Here is a 14225-nt window from a genome sequence, read left to right on the forward strand (position 1 = left end):
CCACGTTTCAACTTCTTTGTCAACTCCTGTTTTCTGGAAACTGAGGGACTATACGATTGAGAGGGATATAATGGGATTACTTACTTTATGAACTCTTGTTTCCATACTAGGACCAATCGCGACTAGAGTCTGGGTCAGGTACTTCCTATCCTTGGCCTTCTTGAAGAAGGGGTGTTTAAGCAGTTCCGTGGCGGTGGGCCGTTTGGAAGGATCTTTTTGTAAACAATCCACAATCATTTTTCTGAATGTTTTCCCATAGGCCTTGTACTGTTCCTTTTCATCTGCACCTAAAAAAGATTCAAAATATTTTTTTACACAAATTGATTCAATCACACGCGGATTATTTTCTCTATCAAGACAAGAGATGAGTATAAGATATCATCAAACTCGATCGTAATTCTTGCCCCTTTATTTAATAGTATGGCATATAGTATGAATTTTTTGAAACGAACGTTTCTAAACAAAGGCATTTTTCCTTTTGTGTTGAGCAAGAGCTTCTGTTTTACGCCGCGCTAAGACAACAAGAAGCAACTGTATCCTGATAATTGTATGGTTCAAATCTGTGCAGCAGCAAATTTGAGATAGATTGTTTTGGAAATGTGAAGCGATAGACCACACCGGTATAGTTGCAAGTACACAGCGCTTCTAATACTTTGATACTTGGTGGTGGTGGTGTAAGTAATGAAACACGTAGGTATATCACTGTTATTTTTTATTAATGATTTTTTTAACAATCAACAATTGTATATAGCAATATATAAATAATAAATTACATAAATATTAGGTACAAGTCTATAGACATACACATTTTTTTCGTACTGTATTATTTATACTTTGAAATTTAGATTTATTGTAACTAAAGTATTTATTTTATTTGTTTTTTACAGTAGTTATTACAATTTAAATATGTTTATTGATTTTTTTATATTCCTAATTGTTAGACAAACATTCCTAATAATTTAAATTACGGTTTGTTTAGTTATTTATGTTATTTTATGTATCAAGACTTGTACCTAATATTTATGTAATTAATTATTTATATATTGCTATATACAATTGTTGATTGTTAACCAAATCATTAATAAAAAATAACAGTGATATACGTGTTTCATTACTTACACCACCACCACCAAGTATCAAAGTATTAGAAGCGCTGTGTACTTGCAACTATACCGGTGTGGTCTATCGCTTCACATTTCCAAAACAATCTATCTCAAATTTGATGCTGCACAGATTTGAACCTTACAATTATCAGGATACAGTTGCTTCTTGTTGTCTTAGCGCGGCGTAAAACAGAAGCTCTTGCTCAACAGGAACAATGCCTTTGTTTAGAAACGGTGGTTTCAAAAAATTCATACTATACACAAAAAAAAGCAGTTATATGAATGTCAGAGAATACAAATTAAATTACAATTAAAATTTAAACTAAAAGTCACTATTCAGTGAGCTCAGCCACACTATTGCGTCGGGTGTTAGGCGCAGCAGGTCTTTTGGTGGTCCCGAGTATGAGTCTATTGCCCCTTAATGCCCTAGCTACCTGCTACTAAATATTGCAGTGGCTTCATAGCCATAAAGATTCTCAAGTGCGATATCTGTATAATTATGAATTACAGAGATAATAATATGCGTGTTCAGGTCAATGAACGAAGTTCTCGCGGGTTATGCAACAACCCCTTATAATTTATTGTTCTGCTACGTAACTTACAATCCAAGATAGTGCCCAAGGCGTTCATTATATCGATAACCATTTCTTTGTTACGTGCTATAATTCAGTAGCTTCCTCACATACTCTTATTGCCCATTTGCAGTCAACCAATTCGAATCCTAGGCCACTCTACAACCATGTCAATATGACAAGCAGTAAGAGATTTCTTACAATCTGATTTATAACGTAATTATGACATAGTTCTACAGTGACCTAGGTTTCTAATTGGTTGACTGTACATGGTGCGAGTTTATCGTATCAAACATAGTATTATAGTAGTAGCCCTAGTAAATCAATGTATCGTATTGTAAACTATACGTACGAATATGCGCGAGAAAACTCGCCTCGCCTTTGATGACCGTACAATGTGTGTAAACATTTGAATGCAAGAATCGTATTCGTGTCTATGCGCTATTTAGTAGCCATCATGTATCTATGCACTGCGGGATTACTGATTGTACCCATTTTTAGGGTTCCGTAGTCAACTAGGAACCCTTATAGTTTCGCCATGTCTGTCTGTCCGTCCGTCCTCCCGTCCGTCCGCGGATAATCTTAGTGACCGTTAGCACTAGAAAACTGAAATTTGGTACCAATATGTATATCAATCACGCCGACAAAGTGCAAAAATAAAAAGTGGAAGAAAATGTTTTATTAGGGTAAAGTGAGGAGTGATTTTTTTTTTCATTGCATTCCTAACGTGTGATATATTGTTGGATAGGTATTTAAAAATGAATAAGGGTTTACTAAAATCGTTTTTTGATAATATTCATATTTTCGGAAATAATCGGTCCTAAAGGAAAAAAAAGTGTGTCCCCCCCCCCTCTAACTTTTGAACCACATGTTTAAAAAATATGAAAAAAATCAAAAAGGTAGAACTTTATAAAGACTTTCTAGAAAAATTGTTTTGAACTTGATAGGGTTCGTAGTTTTTGAGAAAAATACGGAAAACTACGGAACCCTACACTGAGCGTGGCCCGACACGCTCTTGGCCGGTTTTTACAAATATAAATTACTAATGAATAGGTGTAACTACTTATTTGAAAATTTTATGTTTTTTGTTTTGGATCAAAACTTTAATTGCTAACAAATTCACAGAGAGAAAGAATAAATCTATTCTATATTGGCCCTGATTGATGTGATACTCGCACGTGCGTGAATAGAATACCTATCATACGAGGACCAGTTCAGATGAGTCAAGTGTAAGCAAATTTAATATTTGTTTCAAATACAACTCTCCTGGTACTCTTATGTGTCTACTTACTTCACCACAGTAACATGGTATTGCAATATAGGAAGATAGGAACAATCGATAGTCGGGCGCGGACTATTGAATATTAAAGCACAGAAACGTAGGTAAAGATGAGTAATTTTTCATTGCGGGGGTTTCAAACAGCCACAAACAATTAGCCGTTCCACTTTGTGTTAATCACCAGGGCAAGACGGCTCTATTGATTTTGCCGGACGATACCTCATTGACAGCATTGACGTCAATTATTTAACCAATTGCCGTCGCGACTGTACTCGCATCGAACGCGCGTTTGCTTATTTTCAAGAATATAGGTCAGACCTTTCCCATTTCGATCTTACGATATGGACAACAATGAAAATATATTATTTACTAGCAAAGGCAGAAAAGATAAGCCTGTGACAACAATGCCGATATGATTCAAAAGAAGTTTGTTTCTATCAGGTATTAATGTTTACAATGATGTTCTCACGTGAAATGCACTTCTAGGGTTAGATAAGAAATCAACCAAACAATGCACTTAATAACTTTCGATATCTCGTTCAAATGTGTTTAATATCGTCAAATATATCGTGACGGCTAAAGCGCCAAATATATCGTAACACACCTTTGTTAGCATACTAATAAAGATCTGTTCCGGTATATTTGGCGCTTTGGCCCTCACATCACAGTGTGTTTGACGCTGACTGTCCAATGCGAAATTTATTTCTTGCAAGACAATATAGTATTACAGATATTTTCTAAATACTTTTTTATGGTTCTGCTGTAAGAACCCTTATTAGGGCATAGACCTCCTCCAAATCCTAATTCACCTAATAAAAAACGTTTGTGCTTAAAAAGATCTTAAAACCAACATACCTGTGTCAATGTTAGGGGGATCATTCTGTAGAGTAAGCATTAGAACTTTCATTGGAGGATACTTGTGGTACGGAGCAGTGCCGGTCGCCATCTCTATGGCCGTTATGCCGAATGACCAAATGTCAGCCTTGAAATCATATCCATGATCCTAAAATAATTCACTTAATTACACATACATATTCATAAATAAGGTACTGCAGCCTAAGATGGACCATTTTCAAAATGTTATACCTACTTTTGTAATAAGGGAAAGGGATATAATTGTATAAATACATTTTTAGATAGTCTAGGCGCCATGGTTTTCAGCACTTTCTTTAACATTAGACTGATAGAATTGACCAACCGCATATATGGCTATGTGAAAAAATATGTGGTTGGTCGATTCTATCCTGAACTAGCCCATCTATTGTAAAGGTATACTGAAACACACCCAATTTGTCAGTAGAAAAGGCGCGATATCTAAATACTCTAAGAGAAGTCATCTTTTGACACTACATTAATTAATATGCTACCTTTTGTACTGACAACGTTGCTATACCAGAGTATATCATAATATCAAGACCTGAATTTCCTGCCCTATACATTAGAAGTGCCATTTCAAAAATTTCTACATCTGCAAATGTAACTTTTTGCCTTTTACTCACTTGTTCCATAACTTCAGGGGCCATCCAGCATGGGGTTCCCACAAAAGTGTGCCTCACCGGCTGTCTCGAGAGGTCTCTGTCAGTGGCCAACCATGCTGAAACACCGAAGTCTGCTATTTGCACTGTCCCATCCTCTCCTAGTAAAATGTTACCAGCTTTTATATCCCTGCAAATTCAGGTTAATATTTCATTACTAATACTAATTATAAATTGACAACGTTTCAAAATTTTCAATATCCTTAAATCGAAAACCATTTCGAGATATACGCCTGTAGATCACAAAAATATATTTTTTAATATTTTTTTTCCTTAAAAATTCTGAAAAATAGTTTAAAGGGGAAGTGACGTCACATAGTCAATTCAGACTATTCAGAGCTGCCACTATAACCAAAAAAATCTTCCGGTTGGGATGTCACTTGAGTTTGACTGTGAGTACTGTGACACCTATCACCGCTCGTAGTATGGAGATTAGAGGTAAGGAGCGAAAGCTTTAAGTTTCAGAAGTGCAGACATAAAACCAGGTGGCTCTGCAATTGCAGGTACATAAGGGTATGACACGTCATTTTCGACTGTTCTACTTTGACAGATTTCTCTCCTTATACTTCTACATTCCATAGCTCGTAGTTATTCAATATTTGTTGACAGTGCCACTTGACAGTCAGACATCTCGGACTGTTTAAGCTGACTGTTAAAACTTTTTTTTAGGAATGATTTTGTCGTTTTCTTAGGTGTATGAAACAACACATGTGACGTCACGAAGCTGTGTCTTGACGTTTGTAACTTACGCTCTTTCTGTTCGAAGTAGTAATAAAAAGGGAATTTCGCATTAAAATAGCAGTTTTTGAGAAAAATAAAAAAATACGTGTATCTTTAAATATTCAGTTCCTTCGAACCAAACAATAAAAAGTAGTAATCGAAAATATGAAATGTTGTCAATTACAACATAAATTTACTTTGTCATCACAATTCATATTTTTTACTGAGTCTATAAGTTTGTGTGAGAAGCTTAAGGATTAGAACAAGTTAGTTTTATCTGCATTGCCGAAATTGGGTTTTTCTTATTTTTAAAATTCTCTATGCCCTTGATTTAAATCTGTCTTGATATTCATATTGTTTAAACATCATATGCTTAGTCTTTAAGAACTTTAAACAACTATAAACATGTAAAAATGCACTTTAAAACAGGTCAACCACTGTTGTTTCAATTTGTAATAGTATTTGTTACTGGATAGCTATATCATTTACGTGTTGCTATTTTTAACAACAAACGAACCTACTTAGACTACAATGTAAAACTCAGCAAAAATCAATGCTGACATGAATACTCAGCATTTATAATAGCGGGACATACAGTATTATAAATAAATTCGCGTAAGCAGCTGAGCTGGTGATGATGTGAAATTTGTAATAAGTTGTTATACAAATGCCTTCGCTTAGCTTTCTATATTTTTATAATTATGTTTACCAAGTTTAACCTCAATCTATGATCAAAGGTCGAAAGAAATACTAGAGATGCTGAGCCAACAGAATGTTTGGAAACATTGACCATCATACTATTATGAATAATATAAAGCAAACTTCGTGTTCATCTTTGAAGTTACTAATGTATTACATACATATAATCACGCCTGTATCCCATAAAGGAGGAGGCAGAGCACATGAACTACTAAGTTTCAGTGCCACTCTTGGTAAAAAGGGGGTGAAAGAAATCCAAATTGTGACATTGCAGTGACAGGTTGCCAGCCTACGCCACAATTTAACCCATATCCTACAGTCGACTTCTACAACACCCACAGGAAGAAAGAGGGTGGTGAAATTCTTAACCCGTCACCACACGGGGTATTGGTTTCCGAGTAGGTATAATTTTTGATAAAATATAAAGTAAACATAAAATGAGCACAGAAACAACTATTCGCCATGCTTTTCAAATGAAGTACACAATTTTCACATCTTCAGGCCAAATATTATTTGTCATCTAGAATAACATTGAACTGCAATAGCAAAGCCAGATTATTAAGCTACTTAAAACAAAGATCAGCTTACATCAAGGGAAATAATTATAAGAAGGGGATCCAGTCATTATTATGGCTATTCCATTAGTATTTTGTGAAGTATTAAAGAGCATAGTATGCCATAATAACTACTCTTATTATCATATTTACCAAAACATTGGTTGTAGTAATAAACTTGTCAGGAATGAAGATAATGCACTAATCACTTCTTTAGATAGATTGCAACAGTCTTTTGTTTTTGTGTGAAAATTCATGGTTGTCACAACTGCCTGGTCTTTTTGTAGGATATTCTTACACAAGTTGAAGAACCCAGGACCATTGGCCCAGCAATCAAGTGTCCCTATCAACTAGTACAAAATAATTACACAAAACATGACTGAGCCATGGATGTTTTCTATGTATACATATAAGTAGTTGTATATTATATCTTTTCTTTATTTATCACATGTACAAGTGGCAGCACATAACTTTAGCACTGAAGTCAAAAACAGGTCTCTCAGGGGATTACAGGGGGTGAAAGATATGCATCCCCATGCGCAGCTCTCCCCTCCACATTTCACTCATCACTAATCTTATGCGCCGCCAGTTGTACTGATGTCCTTTAATATGTATAATGTAAAATTACCTGTGAATCTGTCCATTGCTATGGAAGTACTCCAATCCTTTCAATACTTCCTTGAGTACTGTTGCAATAGTTGCCTCATCGAAAACACCATGTTTGCAGTTTGTCACCTTCATCTTGTGCTTTATTACATCCAAGAGACTTCCTCCTACAGGCATTTATTATTATTATTATATGTGTACAGTAATACCCCGCTTTACGCAAGAGATGAGTTCTAGGGAAAATCGCGTAAAGCGAATTACGCGTAAGGTCAGTTGGGGTAAGAGAAACATACTTTATTTAAAATAAAATATAAAATCATGTAATTCGCTTCTAAGACGTTCATTCATTTTGATGATAATTGGATAATATTGCCGTAATACTCAGCTTATCTGTACATTTTTTTTAATAAACTGCATGCACTGCATAAGGCTCAAATCATCAACTAAGTAGCACCGCGCAGAACAGTTTCTCTTTCCCGGTTTTTGGGGTAAGTGAAACTGGTTCCATTTTACGTGCTAATTTGACGTATTATGAAATAGTTCACGCTTAAATATTTTAAGTTTAGTTCAGTTAATCCAAAATAATATTTAACATATTAGTATAAGGTTTAATTTTGGAATTAGAGTGACATTACCGAAAACGGGGCAAGAGAAACATATGGGATGTAGTCAGACGTGTAAAACAGTTGGTTCGAAATAGTTCAATAGTTTCTTTTTTTTAATTATAGATACAAGTGTGGGAAAGAGGATGTACGAAACGAATGGAGTTAAAAAGTAGTAGGTAGTTTCAAGTTCATTAATTGCAACACAACCGAAGGGGATGTTTTAAATTGACACAGGTTACGTTTTTCCTCTACGCATGTGTATTGTACGACGTTTTCAGTAGGTAAAGAATACACATAGACCTTTATTAATGTTTCGACAAACATAAAGTACAATTTCTCGCACTAGTGTGAAAAATTGCGCACTAATGTGCACTGAAAGATTATTCTGGAAAAGCAGAAATCGATATTAAATTTTTTGGACAACAACATATAAAACAAAAAGAAATATTTTTAACCACACCAACTGGTAAAGGCTTACTAGTGAAAAATAAACTAAATAAATAAATTACTATTCTTCAACTTCTTACAAGAACGAGACTATAAATGTTTGTAACTCCTGATACCGGGAAAGAGAGACATATGATTCACTTTCCCGGTGTTACCAGTTTCTCTTTCCCCACTCGGTATCTTACAGATGACGTTTTTTTAAGCCATCATAACAGTAACAAATTGACGAAAATTTTAAGAAATGTGGTTATGCGGATAAAGTAAAAACTGTTATATTGCACTACCTTGAAAATCAGTCTCTGAGCACTTATATTTATTATTTTATCGCCGCACGAAAAACCTCCTGCCAGCTCGAGTTCAAACAAGAAGCCAACGAATTTTTTTGTTGCACCCTCAACAGTCACATATGTGATCTACCCTCATCTGTGTTAGATAATTGGAATTAGTCTATGTATACTGCTTTACTGACACAGTAGCCACTTGACTGCATCGCATAGTTTTTAGTTTATAGCATATAGATTCTCTTTCCCCATAGATTCACTTACCCCAACTGACCTTATATGTTATGTATTATGTCTATGAATAATTTATTTTGTGTTATTCGTTTTAGGTTTAAAATTTCTTTTAGGAATTTGAGTATCTAAATAATTCCACGTACCTTCAAGCAGTCTCAGCACAAGCCACAATTCGTCGTTCACAACGAAACTAGTATAGTAGGTCACTACATTTTCGTGGTTACAGCTTGACATAGCCTAAAACAATACCAAGAGTTATTCAATAGGTTCATAATTTATTCTCGACACAGTGTAAAACATTAAGGTTTGTATGGAGACCTGTATTTCTTTAAGGAGTTCATCCATTGACGTATTCCATTTCTCCAAATTGATTCTCTTGATGGCACATTTTTCTTGACGTGGTATGCAAAAGGCCCCATACACAACGGCGGTCGCACCGACACCTTAAATTAACAACACTATTATTTATCTTCAGTTTATGAATTTAATAGCTGCATAATAAAACATCTGTCATCTAGCAACTGCAATTTGACACGAATAAATTAGGTTAAGAATATCAGGATATTGGGAATTACAAAAATATCAGCTGAACTATGTTTTCCTATATTTATTTCATAGATTAATTAAAACAAGAACATTAAGTAGTACTTGAAATTTAATATAACAATAGCAAAAAAAGTTTCTGAATCATATGGGACTAGATCATTTGACAGCTCGAGATATCACTTGCCGACAACACAGAATTGTGAATTTATGAAACAATATGGTAATTGAAAGATCTTAAATAAACATTACTGTTCAGGTTATTAGAAAAATGCTTACCAATAACGTCTCGCAATTCATAGTCAGCCTGACTATTCGGCCACAAACTTGAGCTATTTGCACTAGCCGCCATTTTGCGATTGAATAATGTGCCAAATTTCGTTGAGGAAAGGCGCCGTGCAACTCGCGCATACGATGACAGTGTGCGTGACAGCGACGAATTGTGCTGATCACACGATCCAAATGATTTCTGAAATTGAGTGCTTATTTATTATTAATCATGAATCAGCAAAAAATATTAAAAATATTTATTTACATTTTAATGTATAGCCAGGTTTAGACGAGCAAGTTCTTGCTGCAATAAGTTGAGCAATAACTTGCGTTTTTGTTTACAATACATGCAATTTTTGTAGCACAAGTTACATCTGCAAGCTGACAGACAAATTCTTGCTGGAAGATTTTGCAGGACTGTTTAAATTAGCAATAACTTGTGGCAACTTTTGTTGCATCAAATCGTTGATCTGTTTAGACTACCTGCAATTTTTCTATCGCAAGTCTCTTTTAGAAGTACGTGTTTAAATGGGACAAGTGTGTTGGCAATTATACCACAAGTATTTACAAATTAAAAATGCCCGCTCATAGTAAAATGCGTGCAGCTGCAGCGATAATAGTAGTACTGGGGAAGAAAACACGGAAGAATCGAAAGTGGGTAAAAAATTGGATTTTAAGACGAGATGTTATAGGAATACAACGCAATTTATTAATGGAACTACGAAAAGAAAAAATCTTTCTAGTATAAAAAATTGTAAGAATGAGTGAAGAAAACTTTAATTTTTTGCTTGAAACTATTAAATCAAGTATTGAAAAACAAAACACCAATATGAGGGCTGCTATTCCACCTAGGGTGCGACTTTACGTCACACTTCGATATCTAGCGACAGCTAGGTAAAGGACGAATGAGAACTGCAGATATATATACATATACAAAAAATAACAGTTTTATTAAACTATTTATGGGTAACAATAAATGTGTTAACATAATCAATAAATTTAATTACATAAGTACCCATATGAAGTGAATTAGGTACGTAGTTTTTTAAAGTACCTTCATAACTTAACAATTCAATTAAAATGGATATGAGGGTAGTTGTAAAGTTACCATGGATTTTTCAGTCGCAGCAATGTGTATGTTTCCCAGTAGTAGATTTTAACAATGGAAACTATTCCTATTTGCTCGTGTACACTTCATTTGACCCTTGACCGCTTTTACGTTGTTGCTCTTTTTTTAATTCTTGACCAAATTGGGTTTTAAAATTTTGCAACTTTTTGTTAATTTCAATATCCGTAGTATTGAATTCTACGGCTAGATTGGCCATAGCTGCATTTTTCTTAATTTTGTTTCGGTAAGCTTTCCTTCCCATAATTCTCCATGTTGCTCATAGTGCGATATCAACTTGACGACTTCATCACGGGTCCAAATTTTTCTATCCGACATGCCAGCAAGAAAACTTTATTCCGTCGACAAAATAAATACAGAAGTTATTGCAGGGATATCTAAAATGTGTTTACACGTTGTACTTGCGGCAAGTGTTGCAAGTTGTAAAACTTGCAAGAAGTCAACTTGCCGCGACTGTTTACATATGGACATTACATTGCGGAAGTATTGTTCTGCAAGTTTTATTGCTCGTCTAAACGTGCAAGTTGATCAAGCTACGATAATTGCAGAAGTTACTTGCCGAGTCTATTTTTCGATGTTTACACGCAGAGCTTGCAGCAAGCTAGCGGAAGTTGAAAAAATACAGAAGTTAGCTGTTTACACGACGCAAGTCACTTGTGGAAGTCAACTTCTACAAATTTAATTGCTAGTCTAAACCTGGCTTATGATTACATGAATTTAGAAATGTACCGCTGCGCGTTAAAGGATAGACCAGACGGGACAATTTGTCGGACACTGATCAAATTGTTGTGACCAAAAATTATATTTGCTTTGCCAAGCTTTGCTCACCGATTTTACTAATAGGCTAGTTTCCTACTAGTCAAATTAGCTTCTTTTTAAGAACTGTCAAAACGATTTGCTAATATTATGGAATTACTATGAAATACTGAGGAGTGACGTCACGGTCAATTCATTTACTTTATATCTTTCTCTTTGATTTATTAAATATAAATTATGTTTAAAAATAACTGCTGTCCATATTTTTCTTCTAATTATGTGGTGCTTTATTTCGTGCACTGCATAAAATATTTTATTTAAAGTATAGGAAACTAGCCTATTTTGCTGTTTCGTGAATATTGTGTGTCTGTTTTGTTTGATGATTGGAGGTGCGGACGCGCAAAACGCAAATTTGACGTATAAACGTCAAATTTGCGTTTTGCGCATAAGCCTTGCTTTCACAGAAGCTTGCACAGAAGTTAAGCCACAGAATATATAATAGTACAAGTACAGAAGGCCCACTGCTTTGATGTTTACAAAATGCCGCCTTTTTAAATGCCTACAAAATTCTAACAAAGAAACGAGCCGCACGTGCGCAGCGTCGGACGATAGGGTTGCTTATGGATTAAAAGGAATTAATACTCAGATAAAATGTTATACTATTATAGTCAAGTTTTGGGTAGGTACTCTCTAGGTATATATACAGTATTCATATATTTTTGTTTAAGTCCCGACATCGCAAGCCTTATTGAACTTTTCCATGGGACAATCAATAGTAGATCTATGTAAGATTGTCCTATTTTATTCATGATATCTATTTAACTAAACATCATTAGCATTAGCCATTCCACACGCGGACATCCCATATGAACCTTAAAAAAGTATTTGCGACGTAAAGTAACAACGGAAAGTACGAACGTGCGTTCCGTGAGAACGCGCGCCACCCCTGATTAGGCCGCGAACTCGCGGCCGCCAGCATGTACTTGTAGCGCGGCGATAGAATCGCGGAGTGAGCGACCCCTGGTTAAGCCTAGGGCGGCATCGGCAAGCATGAAGAATAGAGATAATACCTCTATTCTCCATGGCGGCAAGTTTTAAATTCGAAAGCTCAACTGTCAGGATCCTAGTAATCAGGTACAAACAAAAGTAAGTAACTTATTCTTTGATCAGCGCGGGAAGCATGGTCGCGCGATAGACGATAAAATAGCAGGCCGTCCCTATCGCACTATTTGTAAATGCGATAGGGACGGCCTGATATTTTATCGTCTATCGCGCGACCATGCTTCCCGTGCAGGACAAACTTTTAAATTATGTATGATTATTATTGACATAGTAGAAACGTTCTTGTCGGATCAAAGTTGGTAGCTATTTAGTTCTCTCAAAACCACTGCACAAATAGTTGCTCCAGCAGAAGCTCAAAAAATGATGAAGTTACTCAGAAGTGGAGCCGGCATTGGCGGCCCAATATTTTTGATGGTGGGGGTAAAGGATTTTTATCGTTGGCGACGTCCAAGTTTTAATTAAGATTCTGAGTCAAGTACCTATGTGATTTTTAGGCACAGAACACCCCACTAGAAGCCTAATGCAAGCGATATTGTTCGAGACGCAAATCACCAATCCTTGCGGGGTGAGGCGGGAGCGCACGGTGATGCCATTGGTCGTTTCTAATAATGGCGCGCCTTTACGCTTAGCCGTAGGGATGGGAATGGGACATGTCTATTATAGACAATGTTACCGGTACCAGTACTGTGGTGAATTTGTTTTGCAACAAATTATAATATTATAGCAGTTTTTCTAACTTATTTATATTTCTTCAGTTATAAAGTATTATTTCTACAAGTAATGGTAAGAAATGCGCAAGTTAGGCGTTTTTGCAAGCTTTTATTTAACTTGCAATGTTAGTATATTCGGGTGAAATCATGCGACTTTTAAAGCAGATATTTTTAACCGATTGAGCTGAAATTTTGCACACATAATTGTGTAAATCACGTGGCGATGCAATATTATGGTATCATGGAGCTGATCTGCTGATGGACCAGAAACGTGGCCATAGATTAAATTTCATATCTGATTATGATGTTGACCTCAATTCCAATAAGGCCTAGTTACCCTTCGGGTTGGAAGGTCAGATGGCAGTCGCTTTCGTAAAACTAGTGCCTACGCCAAATCTTGGGATTAGTTGCCAAAGCGGACCCCAGGCTCCCATGAGCCGTGGCGAATGCCGATGCCGGGTTAACGCAAGGAGGATGATGATTGTGATAGCACCTCAATAAAAATCATTCTACTAACTAATAACTAAACTGTGCATTATTGGGGGGGTGTTTTTTTATGATTGAGTTGTTGTATTTTTTTTATTGTATAAGTTTTTTTGAAATATTTATAGTTTAAGTTAGTTTTAGTTTAATATTTATTATGTTTTTACTTACGTTCACTAAGTTAAATTACCAACTAAATATTCTAATCAATCAACTAAATAACACTACAGACTCTACAGATTCTAGATAATTATTCACAATTACAAATCTGCTTTCTTTTATATTTCATAAAATGGTAGCACATGTTACGAACGGTAGTACGAAGTTCCCGCAACAGACATAAACTAACATGGCCCCATCCCTAGTCGTTTACGTGAAAGGGATAGCATATCGCATTGTTAACTAGGCAAAAAGGGATGGACGCGCCTCGGCGCCGCTCAGTACAACCATATTGACCAGTATAAATGAACTCCGCGGATAATAAACAATATTCAACAAAATAATTAATGTGACTTAACTGTGGAATGTTATTGCATCTTTTTTATATGTGGAAGTGTTAGAAGACTTGTCACACCACTTTATGCTGCAAGAGACCATTGTTTGCAACCAAATTTAATTATTTAAGATTTTTTCCCGAGCG

The 14225-nt window shown here is 35.6% G+C and overlaps 1 protein-coding gene across 1 annotated transcript in view; it reads right to left on the reverse strand.

Moving 5' to 3' along the window:
* The window catches only part of LOC125241579 (serine/threonine-protein kinase OSR1-like), a 35385-nt gene that overhangs the window by 6160 nt on the left and 15000 nt on the right, over window positions 1-14225 (reverse strand). The window contains exons 4-10 of the mRNA XM_048150127.1: window positions 9458-9647; window positions 8954-9078; window positions 8779-8872; window positions 7091-7235; window positions 4454-4619; window positions 3810-3957; window positions 85-287 (exon numbers count right to left, since the gene is read on the reverse strand). Of these exons, the coding sequence (XP_048006084.1) occupies window positions 85-287; window positions 3810-3957; window positions 4454-4619; window positions 7091-7235; window positions 8779-8872; window positions 8954-9078; window positions 9458-9647 (1071 nt within the window). The remainder of the gene's footprint in view (window positions 1-84; window positions 288-3809; window positions 3958-4453; window positions 4620-7090; window positions 7236-8778; window positions 8873-8953; window positions 9079-9457; window positions 9648-14225) is intronic.

Source organism: Leguminivora glycinivorella, chromosome Z, assembly GCF_023078275.1.
Source record: "Leguminivora glycinivorella isolate SPB_JAAS2020 chromosome Z, LegGlyc_1.1, whole genome shotgun sequence".
Classification (NCBI taxonomy): domain Eukaryota; kingdom Metazoa; phylum Arthropoda; class Insecta; order Lepidoptera; family Tortricidae; genus Leguminivora; species Leguminivora glycinivorella.